Here is a 25115-nt window from a genome sequence, read left to right on the forward strand (position 1 = left end):
ATGCTATTCAGTGATGCAGCTGCTGTTTGGCTAACAGGTTTTTTGCCCAGATCCTTTAATTTTTTAGTTAGGAACCATTCAAAATTCGCATTTTAAATGAGGTCATGGGTGTTCAACCTGGGGCTCTCCAGATCTTGCAAAACTACAAGTCTCACCATGCCTTTGTCTTTGGGAGTCATGCTTGTACCTGTTAGCCTTGCAATGCCTCATGAAACTTGTACCAATGAGTTTGTTGACATTCACCGCAGCAATCGTTTTTGCTATCCTTCAACTCAAAGCCCTACAATAGGCAAAATATACGACTTCTACCATGCAATGCCTCATGGGACTTGTAGTTCCGCAACAGCTGGAGGTTGAGCACCCATGATTTAGGTGTTTAAGTGCAAAAATTCTAACAAAATTATTTTGAGCTGATAAGTTCCTGTGCTCTCTGTCTCTGCTGCATGATTTCCAGCTTCTTCTGTTATGGAGAGGAAGAGGTCTTCTGTAGTCATGCTCCAGGGTGACAATGCTGCTCCATACATACAGTATGGTCCAGAAGCATTGGTTATCTAGGTAAATAAGGAGGCTTAATTGAAAACTGATTACCTTTGAAAACTGAATCCCTTTGAAGTAATGCATAAGAAAGCTATATGCAGATGGTAAATGTGTACCAGTAGTTGTTTTAAATGCTTTGTGTGGCAGTATTTTACTTAGCATTTGTTCACATATAACATTACACTAATACCTATACACATAATTGAATATTAAAGTGGCGTTCCACCCAAAAATGGAACTTCAACTTTTTGGATTCCTCCCCCCCTCCGGTGTCACATTTGGCACCTTTCAGGGGGGAGGAGGGAGCAGATACCTGTCTAATACAGGTATTTGTTCCCACTTCCTGGCATAGATCACCGCGGCGCTTGCGGTGACCTACACCACTTCCGGCGCCTACACTGTCCTCCCCCGCTGTATTCTGGGAGACACACAGGTCCCAGAACACAGCAGGTACGTGCATGCGCAGTGGGGAGCCAGGAAGTGAAGCCGCACGGCTTCACTTCCTTATTCCCTTACCGAGGATGGCGGCGGCAGCAGCCGAGAGCCGACGGACAGATCGGTTTCGGCTGCTGACATTGCGGGCTCCCTGGACAGGTAAGTGTCCATATATTAAAAGTCAGCAGCTGCAGTATTTGTAGCTGCTGGCTTTTAATATTTTTTTTTCGGCAGACCTCCGCTTTAAAGTAAGCACAGGTGTCCAGCAGCATACAAATGAGTTAAAGGCTAAGTTTACCTTTTAGGTAAAAATAATAAATGCACATTTGTAGTACAAAATGAAAAATGTGCATTTATTATTTTTTCCTACAGGAACCTGCGTAGCTCCTGCAGACACCTACTCCAGGTTTCTTATCCGTACTTCTTTATAGGTTTTCTGTTAGAAAGCTGGAGAAAGTTCAGATGAACTAGGAATGATGCTCATCAGTGCCCTCACAGTTCATTGAGAACTACAAGCTGTCTGCAGCAGTGAGGACGGCACTTGTAGTTCCTTCATTCACAGATCCCTGTGAATGAATAATTCAGGTGTACGAGTAGAGCCCCACGCAGCCACGCCATTTTAAAAATATGACAGCAGGTATAGGGAGAGATTTCCCCATCCGCTGTAACAGTGAAAGGGGTGAGGTGGGTGAGCGGGGCACAAGCTGGAACATGTTACACCCTAAACATTGGTGTAAAATATAACATGTACCAAAGGTGAACTTAGCCTTTATTTGTCACCAGGTTGTTTAATATTTTTAAAAAGCTTACCAAGTATTCTGCACTTCCATGTACACAGACTTTCTTCCGGGCTGCAAAAGAGCACAGCAGTTATTTTTATACATTCACAACATGCTGTATTTAATGTGTATGTGAAGAGAAAACTTTTTTTTTCTTAGTTTTAGATAAGGAAGGGTTAAAGCCCTTATCGAAAATGAGGAGATTTCTCTTTGCTTCCTGTCCTGGAGATGCTAAAGAAAATGAAAGGAAACTTCCCCAAAGAGAATGGAACTTTGTTACAGAAACTGGTGTCCTCACTTATTTTCCCTCATCTATTACTTTGACGACAACTCCGAATTTTTGGATTTCCTCTGACTGTGTGTCACAATGACAGAGATCACCAGGAAAAACAGAGCTAATAATCTACCAGCAGGGACAGAAAAAGCAATAAAAATTTGAGAAAAGGATTTACACCTTCCCCAATCATTCTATAACTTCAAAAGAAATGCCTTTACATACATTTTAATATATTTTCTATTTCAGCAGTGCTTTAAAGTGGTTCTAAAGCCTAAACAATTTTTACCTTAATGTATTTCTAAGTTAAAAAATGTTTAGGCATCAGCATCCCCCCTCAACCCCCCTTTTACTTACCCGAGCCCTCATTCGAGTGTCTGCAGTTCTTCTCTCCCCTTACTTCTGGGTCTCGCTGGCTTTGCTGGGGCACCGGGAGCCATTGACACCCACTGCTGTCAATCAAAGCCAGTGACTAGGGATCGGGGGGGGGGGGGGGCAGAGTCTCGCTGCCTGTGTCAATAAATGCAGCAGTGAGGCTCAGGAGCGAACAAGAAGCCGATTCCCATGGGGGCACTGGACAGAGAAGATGGGCCAGGAGCACTGGCGTCCGCTCTGTGCAATTCCATCACACAGAGAAAGTAAGTATAGACATGTTTGTTATTATTTTTTTTTTTTTTTATTTATCTTTACAATTTCTTTAAAAGAGAGGATCAATTTGTAATGGAGAGCAGATTTGTAAAGCACATTGCTGTGCTTTATAAATGTACCTTTTTTCCTAAAGGTTCACCCCTAGTAATATATTACATGTTATAACCATATTCAGGAGGATGTGACATGAAATATGTTACTAAAGCATCTCCAAAGTAAGATGAAAATCCTCACTCAGACGTTGTCAATGGAACAGAGGTCTCTGTTAAAACTTTTCTACCACCTCCTTTTCTTGCGACTACTGTAAAACGTCAAAAAAAATTTATACAGTACATTTTAATGTCTGGAGCTTAAAAGGAAATTGATGTGGCAATAATATGAATAATGTAATCAAAAGATGCCCTTTATATGGATGGCATAGATGCATATGTGAATATTTTACCCCCTGCAAGCAACAAAAATGACATAAAATATCAATTTTCAACTTACAGCATTGATATATGGGGCAACAGTGTCCTTCTGGAATTCCACCGATAGCTTCATATCCAAGTTGACAGTTGGGAGATTTATTTGAGCATTTACTGGGGTCACACTCTGCAACACAAATATCCAATAGTTAGGGTCAGTCAAATAAATTGTGATCTCAGTAAATATTACTAGAGGACATTTATGGCCTAATTTCATCAAACACTGGGAATCATATTCATAGGGGAACTAATGTGAAGTAGCAGGGACCATTTCACTTGATAGATTATTCATTATTATTCAGATTTCCAGGTTTGTAAAGCTTTTCCTACTTTTCTTTACTATGTTTTGAAGAAACCCTGTTTATGTGTCTTTTCATATGAGCCTTTTGGGCATTGTTATTCTTTTGTTGGAAATGTTTGAAAAAAATCTTTAATGAAGAACTCTTAATGAAAATGACCTGATTTAAAAGATTTTCCAGGTTCAGGACCTTAACGTATTGATGTTTTTTGGTAACAAATATTGATGTGCGAAATTGCGAGTTGTAGCTTTGTCAAATTTTAGAGAAAATCAGGACATGTCACTGAGTTTGGCCAAGTACGTTTGAGTCCATAGGGAATGAGAACTGTTTTTTTTTAGGATGTAATGAGCTTTAAATGGCTGATAAAAGTTAGGGAATCGTTTTCAAATAGGGAAGCTCCTAATCAACAAAAGTATGTGATTACCATGTTGTATGTTAGATTTTTTATGATACATATATTAAACATATTTATAAACCTAAAAATTATTTGCATTTAATGGTTGTAAACCATTACATCTACCTAATGAAGTGACTAGACTCAGGAGATACGCAGAGATGATACAAATCCTCGTGCACAAGTTGTACCTGTTAATCTGCAGTGATCTCTCCTCTACAGCCTTCTAAAACATACATCTTACACAGTATATCTGAGCTCTGGAAAGCAGGGGGTGGGGATCTAACGTTACACACTACAGAGCTAGAGCAAGGAGCTGTAGTGTAATGTGATAGCTGAGTGGAGGAAAGGGACTCACCCCCTCTAACAGGCTCATAGAAAAAGCATAGAGAGCTGGGCTGTGAGTCACCTGTCGAGTTCTGGAGGGGGATATCCATCTATCTCCAGACTGTTGTGTCAGCTTAGAGTCTTTTCAGTGACTGATGCAGATAGCAGAGAGATCAGGGAGAAATCAGACTCCGTGCGTTGTATTTAGACTAGTACACACTATAGTGGGATGTGTTTTGTTCATTTTTCGTGTCTTAAGATTACAACCACTTTAACTTTCTAATGGCCTGCGTTAACAGGCTTCGTTGGGCAAATGCAGCATGCATTTTGTATCAGTTTGAGACAATTCTGAGATTGATCAGAATTCATTGACAGGTGCATTTACCTGTAGTTGACCTCCTTCTGACTTGCAATTGACTCAAACTGCGTTTGCATTTCCATATACTTGTATAGAGAGAGAGAAGCAGTTCTGAGCATGTCAACACTAGCCCTAAGGATTTGAAATAATTTTATATATATATATATATATATATATATATATATATATATATATATATATATATATATATATATATATATATATATATATATATATATATTATATATATATCATAATAGATGCGCGTCTGTGATCCATGGTCTAATATTTTGTAACATTTAGTCTAAATACACACTTGAGTGACCCCAGCTCCTTTCTACAAGGTTACTGCACTGTGTCCATTTAATACAGCCTTTTAGTGAGAATAGGCTTTGGAACAATCCCAGTTGTGAAGGCTGCCTGGACAACGATTGTTTCCTTGTCTATGATTCAAACTAAAAGGAAGAGGTTAATTCTTTTTTTTTTGCTGTCACAGCTAATATGTAATACACAGTAACTGTGAAGAGATGGCCACAACTGTCTAAACATATCCTTTAGGTACCCATAAATATTGACTGATGATTATTGCATACAGCTGAAAATCTCTGGGAAATTTCAAACTGCAGCAGATATGCCTCACTAATGAGACTGGGGATACGAGATTGATTGATCTTAGTTGGGTGAACCTTAAAGATATGTAGTGTGGGGCAATACCATTAAAAGGCTATACTTTTCTTGGAAGAAAGGCAGAAAATAAAATATAAGCAGAACTTACTGCAAAAAGTCTCCTGACAGCAAACATCATCAGGGTTGTTCTGAGTTATGGGGTAGAAACCTTCTAGCTCACACTTGATAGTCTTCAGCATGGGACACTTATGTTCTTGGCAAATGATGCCACTGCCACCTTCTCTACAGACACAGTCCTGGCAGTCAAACTGGAACACCTCTCCATACTGTAGTGAAGAATAACAAAAATTATAAGAATGTTCAACCATAGGTCACATAATTGCTAATTTATTAATAAAAAAAAAAAACTGGTAGTAGGGAAAGGCTGATACAATGCCCATGGCAACAAGCAGATTCTAGTTGTCATTTGTTTAGAGTATTAAAAATGAAAACATTCCACTCTCATTTTTTCCTTCAGCTTTTATTAAAAGAGAAGTGCAGGATTTCAAAATAACAAACATACATACTCACCTAGGTGGATGCAGCATCAGGTGAATTCAGAACTGAGCGATCAAATACCACCGATTGCTCAGTTCTGGGTCTTCTGTGAGCTGAAGTCACTGGCTCTCTGGTCCCATCCAGAGCTCACTGGAGCGCTGGGCTGTGGAGGGGAAAGGAACGGCTGGCTTAGGCTCTCAGTAGTTCATTGAGAGCCTGAGCCAGCTGCCGGTTGGGAATCTGGGCAGATACTGACATTAAACTCAGGACCCCTCCAGAGTCTAGAGCAGCTGAGTGACGTCATCCGACAGTGGACCTTAGCCCGCTGTCAGCTGAATCTGAGTCACAGGAGTGCAGAACTAAGTGCACTCCTATAACCCACAGGAGAAAGAGGGTTAAAAGAGCTTTGGCCCTACATCTCCTTTAAACAGACTAACACAAACAGTCCATGGTCTAATAAAATATTGCCATTCCACCCTGCTGGAATTCTACTAAACAGTGTGGTATTCAGATTTGTTTTAAAATGCTTGTATGAAAACTTGTATTCAATGGTTTATCTACTATTAGGCACACTCAAATATGTGTCTAGGTCAAAAATCTAAGAGAACAGGAGATTTTAATTATGTTATATGAGATCAAGTTGGAATATGCTTTACTTTTGCACTTTGTGACTTGTTATTTTTTACTGCACACTGCAGCCTCCAACTGTAGCAGTAGAAAAGGCAATGTTATTTACCATATATTAGAAAATACTTTCAAACTGTGCTTATTTCTACAGATATTTTGATCTCTGCCTCCGGGAATTGTCACAAGGAATGTGAAGGCTTTACACAGCTGACCTCAGTGAGTTCAATCAATAAAAAACATTGAGGACCTTAGTTATAAAGTAAAATTAAATTAATTTATTCTCCCTTGAGAAGAAGTAGCCAAGGCTGGTAGGATCACCACTCATTTATTTATTTGAGGCGTTTATAATTAACCTTCAATTACACAGCACTTTACTTTTTAATTAATCTGCCATCAAAGAGCTTGTAATTGAAAGTCCCTATCTCACATACACACTGGCAAAATGTGGTCAATTTAAGCAAATAACCTACTAGCACATCTTTGGAGTGTGGAAGGAAACCCAAGCAAGCACAGGTAAAACTTGCAGATAGTAACCTAACTGGAATTTTTAAAATAAAGTATAATGACTGCGCTTAGGACAAAGGTATGCGGCCCCCCTAAGGAAACATCCCGGAGGTGCTTCAAAAATGAATATGTATATAGATGGGGTAATGGCGCTCCCTAAGGCTTATTTAGGCGGGTGGAAGAAAGAAAATGACTATAGTAGTAAGGACCAGTAATCTGGCTCCAGGCCGGGTTGCCCCACCGGAGTAAAAAAGATACCTGACAGCGGTAAGATAGCAACACTCCCTATAGGGGATGTACAGCAAAGGTGAGTATGCAAATAAAGTGATGAAAAATCATACAATAATAATATAATAATAAAAAAGTTTTTTTAAAAGAAAAAAATATTAATACAGCCCCTTCACCATATGTAATAGTATTGGTAGGCAGACCTACCCTGATTACACATACATTACATGTGAGTGAGACCATACATGATGCCCTGCACAGTACAACTTCTCACTCACTTGCACCCACCTCAGTGGTATATAATATTACACCTGTGAAAAGATATAAGTGATGGTGGCCTCTAGGTAACCGAAATTAACAGTAAGCATATAAGTTACCATATACGTGTCAATGAGCAAAAATCGTTTAAACCTTGAGTTAATTTTAACTCTTAATCTATTTTGTAAATTAATTATTTATAACAGTACATGATTAGTAGGCAGTCCATATTTGTGAAGAATTCTTCAACATAGTGAAAAGTAAAAAATCACCTCAAAAACGTGACTTGACGTGACTTGACGGCAAGGTGGAAGTAAACCGAGCATTTGCGCTCCACCTGCGTTAAACCGGCCTGGTTTGCGGAAATGACGTAGCGTGCGTGGCGCCACGCACGCTATGTCATTTCCGAAACCAGGCCGGTGGAACGCAGGTGGAGCGCAAACGCTCGGTTTACTTCCACCTTGCGGTACGGGCTGTTTGGCTATATTTACCCACTTGAGCGGTTTGCGGTAGTCACATCAAGCCCATTTACCTCTGCCCTTGATGTGTGTATATCCAAATATACTGTTTGCTGCTGTAGTACTACAGCCAGCTGCGCTGGTCGGTAGTATTTTTCTTTGAAGTTTTTTATTTGAAGAACTTTATGTTGGAATAAATATAATTTTTAACTACTACATGGGAGTCCACCATTCCTTCTTTCCATATGAGTAACAAAGCTCCATTCTCCTGTGTATGTGGAGGACCACCCCGGGAAACCCATCCATTACGCTGGCAGGGAGATCGTAGAGGCCACATCTGTATGCGAATTACTCCTTTGGGGTGAATGGATCTGGTGAGTGGGGATCCTTGAGGGGGAGCACCAAGTCACCAAGTCACCAGGACGTTGAATGCACTCAAGTCACGTTTTTGAGTTGATTTTTTACTTTTCACTACGTTGAAGAATTCTTCACAAATATGGACTGCCTACTAATCATGTACTGTTATAAATAATTAATTTACAAAATAGATTAAGAGTTAAAATTAACTCAAGGTTTAAACGATTTTTGCTCATTGACTCATATATGGTAACTTATATGCTTACTGTTAATTTCGGTTACCTAGAGGCCACCATCACTTATATCTTTTCACAGGTGTAATATTATATACCACTGAGGTGGGTGCAAGTGAGTGAGAAGTTGTACTGTGCAGGGCATCATGTATGGTCTCACTCACATGTAATGTATGTGTAATCAGGGTAGGTCTGCCTACCAATACTATTACATATGGTGAAGGGGCTGTATTAATATTTTTTTCTTTTAAAAAAACTTTTTTATTATTATAACATTATTGTATGATTTTTCATCACTTTATTTCTTTATCCAATTTGCATACTCACCTTTGCTGTACATCCCCTACAGGGAGTGTTGCTATCTTACCGCTGTCAGGTATCTTTTTTACTCCGGTGGGGCAACCCGGCCTGGAGCCAGATTACTGGTCCTTACTACTATAGTCATTTTCTAACTGGAATTTTTACCCCCCCTCCCCCGCTAGCCTAACCAGGGTCTTGCTCTTACATTGTGGGGCTCCTGTCAGCTGAGATGAACTCTCTGGCACTTTAGCTGACCGATCAGTGTCTGCAGACTTGTCCCCAAACTCCATTTCTGACCAGACTGGATAAGTACACTTGTGGACTGTACTGCTCTCCTAGCTATATTCCTCCACTGAGTCCTTATCTTCCTCATCTGGACTAATGACTTTCTCAGACCAAATGTATTCCATGGTTTTGGCCATAAAAGCTTCCGCTGTCCCAGTCTCCAGTAATACAGCATCCCCCATTATTCTCTGCTTGAACCCTGGGCTAATGTTCTGGCTTAGCTCACCACCTGTTTTACTGCCCTCTTCCCTCTCCCCAGATCATAGATGCTATCCAGACCTCATCTGTGACAGATATAATCCAATGAGGGTGCCAAACAAATCTCCAAGATTCCAAGGTAATTTAATAAAAAAATTGATTCTTAGCAGAATAAAATCAAAGTGTTTCAGGGGAGCTTCTTTTTTACATTCACTTATACTAGCACAGCCTGCCCTTGTGCAACTGTTCCAAGCAGTAAACCACAAAGCAGATTTATTAAGCATCTGCTTTGCTTAGTCCATTTACACGCAGTCAAAAGTCTTAAGTCCTGATGAAGGAGGAGTGTGTTTAGACCTGAAACGCATTGGCTTTATTTTGCTTTGAATCAATTTTATCACTAAATTACCTTGGACTCTTGCATGTTTGTTTGAAGCTCTCATTAAATTATAGGTATGTAGATTCTCTAATCTAGTTCTTTTTTTATCTGCCTTTGGATCATCTGATGGTTCATTTCGGAGTCTGAGGGTGCAGGTTTTTAATTTATGTTTTTCATTTTGTTGAACTTGATAGACATATGTCTTTTGTCAACCTGACTATATAATTAGGTAATTATAGTCGACCTTGGTCAACCTTTCAGCATAAGAGCCGGTTCACACTGAGGCAGCACGACTTGCAGCGCGACTGCCTCAGGCGACCTGCACACAACAGCAGCGGCGACTTGCAAAACAACTTCTATATAGAAGTCAATGCAAGTCACCTCAAGTAGTACAGGAACCTTTTTCCTACTACTTGAGACTTGCGTCGCTCCTATTAGAACGGTTCCATTGTACAGAATGGGACGCGACTTGTCAGGCGGCTAAGTCACCTGACAAGTCGTCCCAGTGTGAACCGGCAATAACTGAAATGTCTGTTAGACTATCAGCATGAGAATCTGTGGAATCATAAATATTTTTTGTAAAATTGCAAGTATAAATAAAAATCATACCTGTCTTGGCAGATTGTCTGGTCCAACGCATCCTGAAACAAACAAGATTGTCAGTGAAGCATTAAGCTTCAATATCAATTACAGACAACTATTCATACGTTTACTGTGCTATCGTACAGTATACAGCATACCATATCACTTTGTGGACATTACTATAACCTACAGTTTATAAAGTAATTTATATAAAATATATTAATTAACAGGATGTGCAAGAACACAAACTGAATACATCGGAAATCTAGCTATAGGACAACCAAGTCCAGATAAAAACCCTTATGTTTTATGAACTTTAATTGATTCTGATTTTTCTTTTGTAAACAACATACTTTTTTGTATGATTCTGATCATATACTAATATTTCCCCCTAAGCATCTTGGCACTTCCCCTTCCTTTCACCATAGACATAAACCTGCATGCTTGAGCATACCGACCATGCATGTTAGAACCAAATTCTCTGAATAAGTCTTTGAGTGGTTGAAGTATGTTTGTGCGTTCCTCTTCTGTTCTATCTCTGTCTTTTGGGTTAAAGAACTGATCCAGGACTGGAGAAGAGGATATACTATGTAGAACTGTGCAGGAATCTAACACTGAGATGGCTATTCTGAAACCTCAAAGCTGCCTCTGTGGACTAAGCTAGAGAACGATTTGTATTATACTTTGTTTGGTATCCATATAGCTAGAGATCTGTGAACATGCAGGCACTCTACTTTACTAATGTCATCCCAAAAGAGTCTTCAAGACTTCTGATGGTCAGGAAAATGCACAAGAACAATGTGTTTTTGTTGGCAGGGGGAGGAGGAGAAAAAGCAAGACTGGTACAATGTTGACAATATTTCCTATAACAATATATGAAACACCAATCAGAGCTTGGAGCTTGAGACTCCCCAAAAATCCTTTGCTTCAGTTACTATATTAATACTCTACGAGAGTCACCTATTCTGTGAAGCTTTTATGTAGAATGTATATTTATATAATAATAAACCTTCTATGGCTGTTCAGCTTACTTGACCTCTCCCACCCTCTTTTCCCTGCTAGCCAAAATGTACACTAACACCCCTGAAAAAACCTTAACAACATTGGGCTCCTTTCTGCTACCAGTGGCCCACTGCTTCCTTGTTGTTTGCTGGTCAAAGCCTAGGCATAGAGCAATATGTATGTGTTCGGTGTGCCTCAAAAAGATCTTACCCTAAAACTGGACTTAGTCTGAACTTAGTAAAATATTTTCTGGGGTGCCAGTGTTACTTTAAGCTAGAAAGGACTAGAGGATTGAGGGAGCTAAACTTTTAAGAGTTTGCGTGTTCTGTGATATTATTTTTTTGTTTTCACACTTTATTAGCAATATGATGACCTTTTTACCTATTACCAGGGGGCAGCAACAAACCTCTATTTTCTGGGCAATGAATTTACAGAAAACCTTAGTGCCCCTCAGTATCTTGAGACCGGGACTCTTCTTGGCCCTTGTCTTAAAGTAAACCCCCCTATCGTTTTCAGCCTAGGAAGCTGCCATCTTTGCCTCTGTTTAATCCACAACTGTCATGATGCTGCACATGTGATCAGCTATGACACCAGCCATTGGATGGTTTGACAGTTTGGTTGACAGCACAACTAATGGGAGTGTTACATTTAGGGCACGTGAAATGAAACTTTTTGGAAACTGGAAAATAGATGGCTTTACTTCCGCTTTAATTAAAGGCATATACACTTGTTTTAACTAAGAAAGATGCCTGTTTAACTGAAAACGTAATAAACATAAACCTCTTAAAAAAGTAAGCAGGCTGTCAGTCTACATGTTATACCAGGCTGGACTTTCTCCAGCTAATAAAAGAGTTTTTTTATACAAATACAATATGGAATAAACTTCCTCCAACTTTGCCAAAAAATGACCCATGCCTCCATAAGCCATATGCTAAGGTGTGCATTTCTACTCCAATTCAGTTTGTAATGCTGAAGTCACAGATAAAAATGCTGGCTAAATAAGTGTTCATCTAAATGCCTTATTGTTTGCATGGAATTCCATATTACAGGATCTCACAGTGGTTAAAGAAGTTTAAAAGGTAGAAAAGTGCAGATATCTTACCACAGGTAGATACACAGACATCCACAGCAGGACTGAAAGGCTTGGTACCGAATGGACAGAAGCACCCTTCAACCATACGTTTATCATCCTTCATTTCTTCAATCTCTTCCGGACTAAAAGATAAGCAATTTTGCATCATGTTTTTTTGCAAAATATTTAAAAAATATCCAAAATAAGACCTTCTTCCTATAAAATACTAGTACTATACACTTACGTAGATTGGCATGTTTGTGGTACAGCTGCTCCACATGCATTGTAGACTTTGTGTGAAGGGCAAGTAATAGCTGGAAGAAATAAATGTTTTTTTCTAAATATATTGTAAAGAATTTAAGAAATAATACAACGTTCATGGTTGTAGATGAAAAGTGGCACCTTTCTCATCTTAGGTGCCAAAGGAAACTTTTCAGATTGATGGGTTGAGATGTGTAAGGAAAAAAAAATGTATGAATGAGAGAGGCAATGAACTTCTACAATGCATCCAACATTTATGCACACAAGTAGCAAGAAAGGCGCCACTTTCTATTTACAGTATGTTTCCTCTTATGTTTTTGTGTCAGAGAAAAAGGTAGGTAAAGGCAGGAATGACTACAGATTGTGGGCTCCAGAACAGTGCTACTCGTAGGAAAATAATTGCACTATAAACAGATAATTGGAATAATACAGTTTAGGGTAGAAAAAAAAGTTAAATGTACAGTAACAAAAATTGCTAGCAGGTAGTTTTTCATGAAAATCACTGTACTTTCTTGCATATTATGGCAAGTGATTTGGGGGCTATATTTAAATTTAATTCAGCTTTATTACGCTTTTACCTAGTTTATATACTGTACCCGGTTATAAGTGTGGCTAAGGTTTGGGTCTGCTGCTGCCATGGATTTGCATTAAATCATGGGGATTTCACAAACATTTGGCTGAAAACTTTGCATGTTTGCAGTCAGAAACAGGAAACAACCTACAAATCAGTGCGTAGCATTTGCCCCAGTCAGCTAAATCATAAGAGCCAATAATTTGGCTCCCCATGCATGTTGTATGACAATAGCTTGCCTATTAAAAGTGGTGGTTATATGGGAGTGCTTGAGTGTTCTATAACACCCCCACAATTTATTTAAGCACCCCATAACACTTTTGTCCCCTGCCTATATAGCAAACCACCATTACATTCACATTGCAGTGCAGCCTATTCCTGTGATCAGGCCCCAGGTCCTCAGCTAATAATGTACATTAACTCACACTTGAAATAACCCCCTCCCCCCTTTACTCGCTGCCACATTTGACTAAGTCAGGCCAGGAGAAGACTCAGGTTACCCATGTCAAAATGATGACGCGAATTGCATGCACAGTGTCAAATGTTTTGGGTGTCCTGTTCCTTGTCTTCCACCCACTGATCACATACTAGCTGTGACTGACTGGTATACAGTTCTTTTTTCTTTGACTAGTTGGACCGCTAGTCCCCTCCCCAGAGGTCATGGCATCAGAGGTTGTGTGTGGGATCATCTTCAGATTCCTGCTCCCAGCCCTAGCTTGTGTTCATGTGGGGGACCCCCATCTGTCCCTCCCCTGCTCTTTTTCTCTCTCTACCTCCCACCATCCCTATCTCTCTACTCTCTCTTTCTACCCCCCCCCCCACCCCTCTTATTTTATGTCTGAATTTATTATAACACAGGATTCAGGGGCAGGGATTTGGCTTCCCCACTTATACTCAACACACACCCCAAAAAATTATTTGGAGCCACCCCTGGGTATTAACCCTTCAAAGGGTCAAAATTAAATATCAAGGTTTATCCCAATAGACTTCAATAACTTTCAACACAAAGTTCACAGAGTTTGCGAAAACTTCTCAAAACTGTTTAAAAACAGAACCCAGGGAAATTTGCCCAATCCCTGGTTATAAGTACAAATCACATAATAAGCTGTGTGGTGTCATAGAACAGATAACTAAATATGATAACTTACGACATTCTGAAGCTTTATCTCTCCACTGAATGCAGACTCCTGAATCTGCACAGAGCTGAGCGTATTGCTGCAAGCTGCTACATTCTATGTTGGAGTTGGGTACATGGCAACTGTCAAAATTACAAGCCTGGTAGAAATGTTCTGGAGGCAGAGCCTTGTGGCATTGCTGGAATGTCCTTTAGAAAAAAAAACAGAAGGTTTAAAGAATTATGCTGGTTTATGAGAAAACATTTAAACAAATGCTTGATAATAAAAAAGTTATTTTTTTTTTTAATAAAAAATGGTGCTATTTTTCTTTTGTTTCATAGAAAATAACATTAATTATTCTGTTTGCATACTACTATACTGTACTGATGCTGGCTTGGTTAGTAAAATAAAGTCTTTACTAACTAAATAAAAGAAAGTCAGTATCCCACGTTTTTAGTCAATTTTTAGTCAATTCTATCCAATTTTCTAAATCAGAGACAGTATCTAAAAGGTGACAGCTTAAAGCGGAACTCCATGAATTCAGCTACTTTGTAATATATGCAGACTTACTATGAGTTGAGTACAATGAGGTGCATGTCACTTTGTAGACTTATCTCTTTTATTTACAACTTTATGGAACACGCGGAGTAAAGCTATCGCAATGCTGGACCTTTGGGTCTCAGCTCCTGAAGCTGCATAGTCAAATGCAACTGCTGTGCCCCCTCCTGCCAAATCACAGAGCACTTTGTGTTTGGTGAACCCATTCATACAATAAAAAGCCTTGTGTGAATGGGCAGCAGAGGGGAGGGGAAAGCAGGGATGCTGTGTGGAGAAGACAGAGCCTCCCCTCTTAGTGCCCAGAGAGTGTGTACTCTTGGAGCCAACATAAAATTGTCAGATGTAAAAAAATCGATAAGTCCAGGAGGTGGCATGCACCTCTTCAGACTTAACCCCCAGTATGCCTGCACACCTTTAGAGAGTGGCTGAATTCCTGGAGTTCAACTTGAAGCAACCTTTGCTGTGCTCTCTCTAAAGAAAATCCATATTGTTCCAGAAATCCTGTGTCAAATGCACAAAATGTATTAAATGTGCATTTATAAAATAACAATTGCATTTGTTAAAAATGCATAAATTTGCATAAACTTAAAAAAATAAAACAAAATTGACTTCAAACCATTATATATGTATATTTTTTTTACCCTGTCAATAACAGCAATATTTTAAATTGTTACTTGTGGAGTTTTTCCTTTTTAAAAATATTTCTTATTCCTGTGCAATGTGCCTTTGACTTTGCTTGAAAAATTGATTAGTTAATTCTTTAGCACAGCCTCCTTCCTCCCTGCACATCATAGCCCTCTCCTATTTTGGGAGTGTCTCATTACTCTCTCTGCTGGCCCAGGTCCTCTGCTCCTCCTTGTCTTTACCTATTATGTAGTTGCTGGGGGAGGAGCTCAGGGGAATACAATAGAGTAGACTTTCTCAACCATGGTTCTGTGGAGCCATAGTGTTCCTCCTGAGGTTTCCAGGGGATCCTTCAGCAACAAGCAACTTCTGCCTTCTAGATGAGTTGAGTATCCACTGAAAACAATGATGTTTTTAGCTATCTGTAAGGGCGGCGTCCCAATTACCACAAAAGGGAGGAGCATACTTCCTAGTAGCCATCACACTAATTTACTGTGCACTGTAGATATATGAATTATTAGCAGGGGTTCCCTGAGACCAGAATGGTATTTTAAGGGTTCCCCCATGTTAAAAAAGGTTGAGAAAGACTGCTATAGAGTGTCAGCTCTGAATCTGCCGAGGCTGTTGACATCACATTTAAGATTGGGTCCTTTCCATTTTTCCTGAGAGTGATCCTCTTTTTGTGGGGTGCTCCTGAACCAGATCAAGTGGTCCCAGTTAAAATTTCAGTGACCCCTAAGATACATTCACACCATATGTGGTGGGACTGTGTTGGGTGCTATTCCAGCGCAGTCCCACTGCATGACAAGGCAAAATGGCTTGTTCTCTCTATGTGCCGGTTCACGCCACTGTGTTGTGGTGGTGTGCATGCAGTACTTTTTTCAGTGCAACGCACTACAAGACACTCCACTGGCTCGCACCACGCGGCTGGCAATTGAACTTTATGAGATGTTTGTGTGACATTTCCAAAAAGTTTGTTATGGGGGGAAAAAAGGATCATAACTGCTCTAATTTTGTCAGAACCGCACACCAGTTACTTCGCTGGAATGCAGCTGCTGGTGTGAATGAGCCCTTAGAAAATCTGAATCCAGCGCACCCATTTGTTCTTGTGTTTTGATCACAAGATGGCTGCAGCAAGCAGCTGTCTCGGGGCTTTTGGATGTCTGCACGAGGGAGGCTCTGTCAGGTAAATAACATGCAATACATTAAATATACATATATTCCTATGGGAAGATTCTTGTTGAAATAAATGGTGATGTGCTGGGTTTCTTTAAGGCCTTCAGAACCCTTCCTTATATCCTGAGGCACAAAGCAGGGAATGTCTAATCTATGGATTCTTTAAGAACACTGCCTGTATTCTTTTTGTTTGTTTGCCAAGTTGAATTCATGAAACCGGCAAAATGTGAGAGTTTAACATTAATGCAAATAAATCACAAGTGCTCAAACTGAACCTACCAGGTCACAAAAGTGTTCAAGCTAACAGCATACATAAAAATGGTGCCTGCTTATACTTTTGCTAATTAATTTCTGTGTAAGTAAGGAGCATTTTGATCCCCGGTGCACACTAAACACAAATTATCTTTTTGACTTCAGCTCTGACCCAGTGCTATGTCCTCCGTCATAGTGAAGCCCTGCCCTTGTCGTTTAATAGCCCAATGCTGAAAGCCTCTTATTGCATTAGACAGTTTATAGGTTGGATCAGGTCCCAAGATGCTTACGTTCCCAAGATGAGTTCGCACAGTGGAGATGGTTTGCAAGGAGCCTCTGTGACTTTGGGTGGAATTGTGGGCTTCAGACTGCCACATGTAGGTTTTCTTGGATCTTCTACAACCCAAGTATCTGCCATAACTTCGCAGTTTGATATAATTTCACCGCTTTTTGTCAGACAGTCATCTGTTTGATTGTTGGTGCAAGTACCTAAGTAAGAAAAATACAGTCAGATGCAGATCACAAGTATTTCTGTAGTAAGTAGTTCTGTCTTTTGCACTTTGTTAACCCAAACCAGTATGAAACTCTACTATTGAGGCCTCACGCACACTGAGCGTTTTTGCGATCTATCCTGGATGCCTTTCCTCCTGGCAGTGGTGTTTTGGCAGAAAAAAACACTTGATGCTTGTAAATGAGTGTAACGCATTTAGGCGTGTCAAGTGCTCAGGCGTTAATTAATTTCCTTGGCCAGAATAATAATTTATTATGCCCATTGAAATTAACACTCAATCGCTAAACCTGTTTAGTGTTAACACACGTTTACATGCATTTACACATATGAAGCATTTTTTTTCTGGCAAAACTGCTCCTGGATGCACTGGCAGTGGGTTTTTTCTTCTATCTGTAACTGCCGCTGCCTCTAAACTCCTCTAATTCTAATGTGCATGGACACATAGCCGTTGATTTACTAAAGGCAAAAAGACTGTGCACTCTGCAAAGTGCAGTTGCTCCACTGCTTAGTAAAGCTTCACTTTGCAAAAAGTACCCAATCACGTGCACGGGAAAAAAAATGCATTTTTGCTTGCACATGATTGGATGATGGAAGTCAGCTGAGCTTTTGCTCATTTACAGTACTAAGCTCTGGAGCAACTGCGCTTGCAGAGTGAAACTGCACTATAGTAAATCAACCCCATAGGCTAACATGCAGGGGTGTTTAGAAGCAGAGAAAAACAAGACAGACACCTCTAGGCGCAGCTTTAAAAAGGTCCAGTGTGCATGGGACCTTACTTGTACTTTTTTCTGGTGTGAAACCTTTAGCTTTATGCTATATATGGGAAAATCAAAAAGTCACAATCAGAATACAATTCACATACCTTCTTTTTCCAGTCTCAAATTATACACAGAATGATATCAACTGTACTGCCTTCAGCAGTACATGGAAAATGTGATGCCATTTGTGTATACAGCCTGTGTTGTTTCTAGTCAATAATTTTTGATTATCCTGCCACCTAGTTACCATTGTTGGTATTACTAATTTTCTGTATTTTCCTTCCCCTTATTGTGATGTAATTTAATTTTCCTTTTGTGTGAGCCTTTTCATACTTCCTTTCAAGACACACACTGGAGCTAGGAAAGCCAATACTCATTTTGACCGTCTTAAACTTCTATATCAAGTCTACCGCATCTCGCATCTTATTGTTTTGTCTCAGCGCTCTGGATGCAATAAAGACATTTGTAGATTTCAAGTGTCTGGTGAGTTGAGCTATCTGACGAAGATTGTCTACAGTGATTGTTTCTGCTATATACAGGCCAGGCATAGTGGTCTCAGCAAGGGATAGTCATCATCACAACAAATGGAATCAGAATATCAACCAACCAGATTTATGAGGTTTCACAAAATGTATACTGTATGTTCGATGTTACAGCTGTCCTCCTTTGGCTCTAAGCCCATGAACTGAGCGATCATGTAACTGCTGGTTGCTGAGTTTTAAGGTCCACTCTGAGCACATAGTGGTGACTGTCTTGGCACAGAGTGGTGACTGTCTGAGCACAGAGTGGTGACTGTCTGAGCACAGAGTGGTGACTGTCAATCACCGCTCTGTGCTCTGCCCCTCCAGTGCTCACTGGAGTGACAGGCTGTGGAGGAGACAGCACGCTGAGAGACTGAGCCAGCTGTGGCCAGGAATCGGTTTGGATCACAACAGTATCCCTCCAGACTCTGGCGCGGCTCTGTGACATCAACCAACAGCAAAATTCAGCCTGCTGTCGGCTGATTCTGGATCATGGGAATGCTCAAGTAAGTGCACTCTTGTGACCCACATGAGAAGTATGGCCAAAAGAGCTTTGACCATACTTCTCTTTTAAATATGAATAGTTTTAAAATATTAAACTAAAATAATATAATAAAAATAATAATAAAATAAATAATGAGGAATGGGGGATGTATTCTGTAGCCCTAACACACTTCCAGTACTAGGATTAAAATGCTCTATTTGGCTCTATTTGATTTGCACTCTTTATTATCTATGATTTGTACTTAGATTTACAGTTATTCAGTTACACCCCTAGGCGCGGCGCATTTTTTTCATATAGGATTAAAATGCTGCTTCTCCATAGCAATCAAATAATGTGCCTAATCTAAACAAAGATCTACTAGAAGAGACGCTTGTGAACCCCTTTGCAACCCCTACACTATCACATTACATTAGGGGTCTGAAACTGGTGGCCCTCCAGCTGTTGCCGAACTACAAGTCCCATCATGCCTCTGCCTGTGGGAGTCATGATTGTTACTGTCATCCTTGCAATGCCTCATGGGACCTGAAGTTTGGCAACAGCTGGAGGGCCGCCACTTTGAGACACCTTCATTACATGCTTTGTCATTATTTGTTTTCTAGCATGTTAATTTAAACCAGTGGTCTCCAAACTGCGGCTGAGGGCCGGATGCGGCCCCTTGCTTGCTTTTATTCAGCCCTTACGTCACTATTCCCCCCACTGTTGCTGACATAGTTCCTGTCAGTGACAACAATGGGGCGCTATTTCTCCCACTGACACCAATGATGGGGAACTAATCCTCCCATTGACTTCAATGATGAGGTACTATTTCTCCAACTGACACTAATGATGGGGCACTAATCCTCCCACTGACACCAATGATGGGGCACTAATCCTTCCACTGACACCAATAATGAGGTACTATTCCTCCCACTGATACCAATGATGGGACACTTTTCCTTCTATTGAGGGGCACTATTCCTCCCATTGACACCAATAATTGGGCACTATTCCTCCCATTGAAACCAATGATGGGCCACTAATTATCCCATTGACACAATTGATGGGGCACTATTCCTCCCATAGCTACCAATGATAGGACACTATTCTTACTTTTGACACCAATGATGGGGCACTATTTCTCCCATTGACACCAATGATGGCACACTATTCTTACCTTTGGCACCAAATAACGGGACACTATTTCTCCCATTGACACCAATGATGGGACACTATTACTCCCCCTAATTCCAATCATGGAGCATTGTTTACTCCACTGACGCCAGGACATTTTCTTCCCACTGACCACAGTCCGGCTCCCGCTAAAGTTTGAAGGACCGTAAACTGGCCCTTTGTTTAGAAAGTTTGGAGACCCCTGCTTTAAACATACTATTGTATATGACTTCAAAATAAAGACATATCTAAAACGCAGTTAGGAACATGTTAAACTTGTATACACTCTGCTAATGATGACCTCTACATGGGAAATATGTTGAAATTTTAATAATTTTTGTCTTAAATTGTGAAACACAATCACACACTGTTTGGCTTATCCTAGCCTCTTTCAGAAATAGGTTTGGGTTTAAAACTGCCTTTAGTAAATGATTCTCAGGGAAAGTAAGAAATTTGCATCTCCCACTGAAAATAAAAGGTTTAAAGTAGCATTCTAGTCAAATCCTAACTTTACCTAAACCTGCCCTCACCCCCATTCTACGCCTATTCTAACAACCCAGTGAAGGAAAGATGGTTATACTTACCTATGTTGAGGACACTCCAGTCCAGTCACATGATCAGCTTGCAGGAGTGACTTCAGTGCCGAGGAGGGACAGCTCACAACAGATGCCCCATAGTAAGCCTTTGGGTGACATCATCACCCAGGCTCTGCAGCCATCGTCAGGGGTCTCTCTTCACTGAAGCCTTCCTGGGGGAGATCATATGATTGGACCAAAGCACCTTCAGAATAGGTAAGTATAGACTTCTCTGCTTTACAGGGTAGTAAGAATAGGTTTATACTGGAGTGGGTATAGCTATAGTTAGGATTTAAATGGAATGCTTCTTCTCATCTATTTTGCAAATATACTGTAGATCCCAACAGAAGCTTACCGCACTGTCCCTGTGTATTGTGTCCAAAAAGACGATACGGTAGTTTGACGGAGAAGTCCATGCCATTGTATGTGATATTAGCCCCCAATTCTGGAATTTCGACCACATAATTGATTCCAGATCTATACACAGTCACTCCATACTTTTTATAGGGGGTTGCTACAATTTCATTGTTTACAGAAACCTAGATAAACAGAACAAAATAAGAAATGTATAAAGGTTTTTATTATGAGAGTTGGCAGTAGTAGCTGCATAGAACTGTATGATCTAGTGTCCTAAGGAAGGGACCAATTTTCCAAACTGAGAAATAGAGGGACTGCCAGCCAGGGATTTCACACAAAGGAACAATACAAAGAGAACAGGATACTTTTTATATATGTACATGGTACGGCAGGTACATATGAGGAATATGAAATGTTGAGTTTACATATTCTTTAAGCCTTGACAATAAAACCTAGAAGCTGATTGGTTATTATGCACAGCTGCACCATATTCTGTATGCAGCAATTTTAGTAAACCTCCCCCAGTGAGTATCCCCTCATTAACATAAAATATAGAAACCAAGCTTCTACATTTTGAACCATTTGTTAGGACAGACAGTGTTCAAATCTAGCTTACAACTTACAATGAGATCTGCATGCAGAGTACAGATAGAGGTAACTATGGTAAACAATTAATTATGGTAAACATTAACTTCCCACCCCCTTATGCATAAGAGAAAAAAATTCAGTTTTGGAGTTCTCAGGAAAAAAAAAAACAAGTAAAATCCAAGCTTTATTTATTTATTATTTTTTTTTTAGGTTATGCTATGTGAATGAGACCATGTAACAAATATAAAGTAGCTGTCATGCCAATGTGGTTGCAAAAGTGGAAATATATTTAAAGTGTATTTAAAGCTAAAATATTTTTTTTATTTTTGATTAGAGTAAGGAAAGGTAAACCTCCTGTTGTGCTTTTTATCTTTGGCCCTGTGGAAGATTTTCTTTCACTTCTTGTTCTGAAACAGAACAGAGAATGTGAAAAAAATGTATTAAAAATGGAAATAGCCCTTCTGAGACTGTCACTGAAATGGGTGTCCCCATTGGAAAATTTCCCTTCTCCTCCTGTGCATTTGACAGCTGTAAAATTTTAGATATCTCATCGCTTGACAATGGTCACCAGGAAGATGAAGAGGGGAAACTGATTAGCAAGGAAACATGCAGCAATAAAAAAATGTTTACGCTTTAAACATACTCATGGAGAAGTAATGGTTAGTAAGCCTCATTTTTGCTTAGAAAAATCAGCAAGACTCAGATAGCAGCAACCCACCTTAAGCTAGGATTCCCAGCGCTCATGAAATGTTAACAGCATGTTAAGATTTGTTTAAGATTTACCAGTATTTTATTAAATAAAGGGGTTGAAAATGAATCTGTTTGTCATAATGAAAAATTGTTTTTGCTGCCCTTATTTGGTTAAAAAAAATAAAAAATACAGGTGCTTTGCATCACATATCAAATTATTATTAGTTTCCATTAATCTTAAATAGTAGGAATGCTGGTTTTCAACCAACATAATGAATACATATACATCCTACCTGTAAGCTGATAGGCATCGGGGTCTTTAAAGCAATGCGTATTGTCTGAGATTCATGACGGACAATGATGTCACGTGGACAAGATACTCGGTCTCGAGCTGCACAATCATAGTTATCGATGTATACTCCAAAATTATCAATCTTCTTTGTAATCTCTTCCACTAGAGTATAGGTGCAGTTACCTTGATAGCTATAGTAGGTGCCATCAAATGTGATATAATGGGGGTCACCCCAACCCATGCAAACACCTTCATGACAGAATAAAAGTTTACAGTTATTGAAATAAAACACATTTTTGCTACTGTACATAGTAATCCTTTGTTTTTTAATTTGATATTATAATCAATAAAATCACTTATTCAAGGCAGAGTTGGAAGATGTTATATTCTTTATTGCGTTGCAGACTGATTAAGGGTTTGTTCACACTAGTGTTTAGGAAGGGGGGCAGTTTTACCACCAAACCAGCTGTTCCTCTTTACCTGCAGAGGCAGTGGAGGGGGTGTACACATGCCAGGGCCATGAGCCTTTGCTTCACGACTTCAGGCTGGGAGTGCCTGAAGAGTTGGTGCTGGGAGCAGCAGCCACAGGGACAGTTAGAACTGGAACTTTCTATTTTTGCTACACCATAGGGGCCCGTGGTCCCTGTCTGCAAAGGGCATCTGCTTTAGGCCTGGCTGAGCCAGTGTCAGGCCTACAGTGCTAGCTAGTCCAGGAAATAGAAGAATGTGATGTGCTGGAGAAGTGATAGTCTGCAAGCAAGAAGTGCAGGAGGAGAAGAGGAGAGTATATATACAGAAGTGTATATAGTTGGTCCCAATATCGACTGTTGATTACCTGGGCATCTCATAAGTTTCCCATTCCTATCCAAGTTAAATTCCCCCAATAAAGCATAAACAACAAGTGCAAGGACTGCTTTCATGTCTCTGAACGAGTGAAAAGTGTGTGCCTGGCTGGGTAGGGTGACAGACGGACCACTACATTCAGCAGCCCCTACGGGGGTAACGCTACATGTATATTTGTATTAAGTAGGCAAATGATGAAAAGTTACTGATATGATCCAAATGAAAAACACTTACAGTCACATTCCCAGTGCCAGCAACATAAGTCATCGTCTGGTACAGCTATTGGTTCTAAACCACTGGCACATTTTATTTTAGGTGGGGGCTCACACTTCAGTTCAATGATCTCTACTGTGTTGTTTTCAAGACATCTTGCCATGGTGCAGTTACACAGCATCCAAGTTTCATTATGCTGGAAAAACAAAAGGGTTGTAAGTATTTGTGAAATATTCATCAAAAAACAATTCTTATATAATAGTATCTAATATACCACTGTGCTGGATGACATTGGCATAATTTGTATATGTTTTGCAGCATTCATTAGATACAGGACAGGGAAAGTAGGAAAGTAGCCCAGAATCCACAGCCATAAAATACAATACAAGTCGATTTAATGAAGGAATCTAGGCTGCTGACTTATCATACTGAATATTCATCTTGCAAAGTGAATCTTCACTGAGCTGAGTAAATAAGGTCGAGCTGTGCTCTCTTCAATCTCCCCCAGTGCCGGGACAAGGTCACCTGGAGCCCAGGACAAATATGGCAAACTGCGCCCTCCCCCCTCCCCCCTCCTTTCAATATGTATGAGCATTATGCGTCAGCATTCCCACCCCTCAAAAAAAAATTGGGCACTAGCCTGCATGATTAACCCCTAACAAATCCCCCCCCACCCCAGTAAAAAATCTTCCCCCTCCATCCTTCAGATCCCCCCAGCACGAATGTCCCGTGCCGCCATCCGGTGCCGGCATCGCGGGCTCCCTGGACAGGTACGTTTCCATATATTTAAAGTCAGCAGCTACAGTTTTTATTCACCCCTATGGATTTTACCATTTAAAATAATTGGTCAAAAGAAGAAGATGCCCTGTGACTTTGGTTTAACTTCAGAATGTGTTATAAATTAAACAATTTTCTGTACATCAAAGGGAAAAAAATACATTTAATGCTATACATATTAAGAAGAAGTAAGAGTGTCATCCAAAAATAGGTTTGGAAAATTTCTATTACTAGTGCAGCAATTGAGAGTTTATATTTGTGTAACTGCTTTTTGTATGTTTACTGAAAATGTGGGGTAATATGCATAAAAATTTGCTAAATGAATCTAACAAGCATTTGCCCAGCCTTAAATTTTCCCTGTACTTTGTCTAGTATGATTATTTCCTATGACCGTAATCACCACCTAGTGGCTGTAATGCAGTTAATTCTCTGAAATACCTCAAGCTTGAAAATTCTGCATTATGGCCACTTGATTGAGCTGACAATCACAGGATATAATCGTATTGACAAAATACAAGAAAATATTTCTTATGGATGGGAAAATGCTTTTTTTTTTTATAAACAGGCTCCTACTTATTTAAGTAGCATTACACAAATAAGAAGTCTAAAATATTATC

General features: G+C 39.8%; 1 protein-coding gene across 1 annotated transcript in view; it reads right to left on the reverse strand.

Annotated features, from left to right (window-relative positions):
- Nucleotides 1–25115, reverse strand: part of LOC141112208 (uncharacterized) — a 148853-nt gene that overhangs the window by 11062 nt on the left and 112676 nt on the right. Inside the window, exons 34-44 of the mRNA XM_073604803.1 lie at nucleotides 23743–23917; nucleotides 22667–22914; nucleotides 21094–21277; nucleotides 17010–17208; nucleotides 14143–14318; nucleotides 12407–12476; nucleotides 12193–12305; nucleotides 10116–10147; nucleotides 5294–5471; nucleotides 3163–3267; nucleotides 1783–1823 (exon numbers count right to left, since the gene is read on the reverse strand). Coding sequence (XP_073460904.1) covers nucleotides 1783–1823; nucleotides 3163–3267; nucleotides 5294–5471; nucleotides 10116–10147; nucleotides 12193–12305; nucleotides 12407–12476; nucleotides 14143–14318; nucleotides 17010–17208; nucleotides 21094–21277; nucleotides 22667–22914; nucleotides 23743–23917 — 1521 coding nt within the window. The remainder of the gene's footprint in view (nucleotides 1–1782; nucleotides 1824–3162; nucleotides 3268–5293; nucleotides 5472–10115; nucleotides 10148–12192; nucleotides 12306–12406; nucleotides 12477–14142; nucleotides 14319–17009; nucleotides 17209–21093; nucleotides 21278–22666; nucleotides 22915–23742; nucleotides 23918–25115) is intronic.

Source organism: Aquarana catesbeiana, linkage group LG11 (assembly GCF_042186555.1).
Source record: "Aquarana catesbeiana isolate 2022-GZ linkage group LG11, ASM4218655v1, whole genome shotgun sequence".
In the NCBI taxonomy this organism is placed as follows: domain Eukaryota; kingdom Metazoa; phylum Chordata; class Amphibia; order Anura; family Ranidae; genus Aquarana; species Aquarana catesbeiana.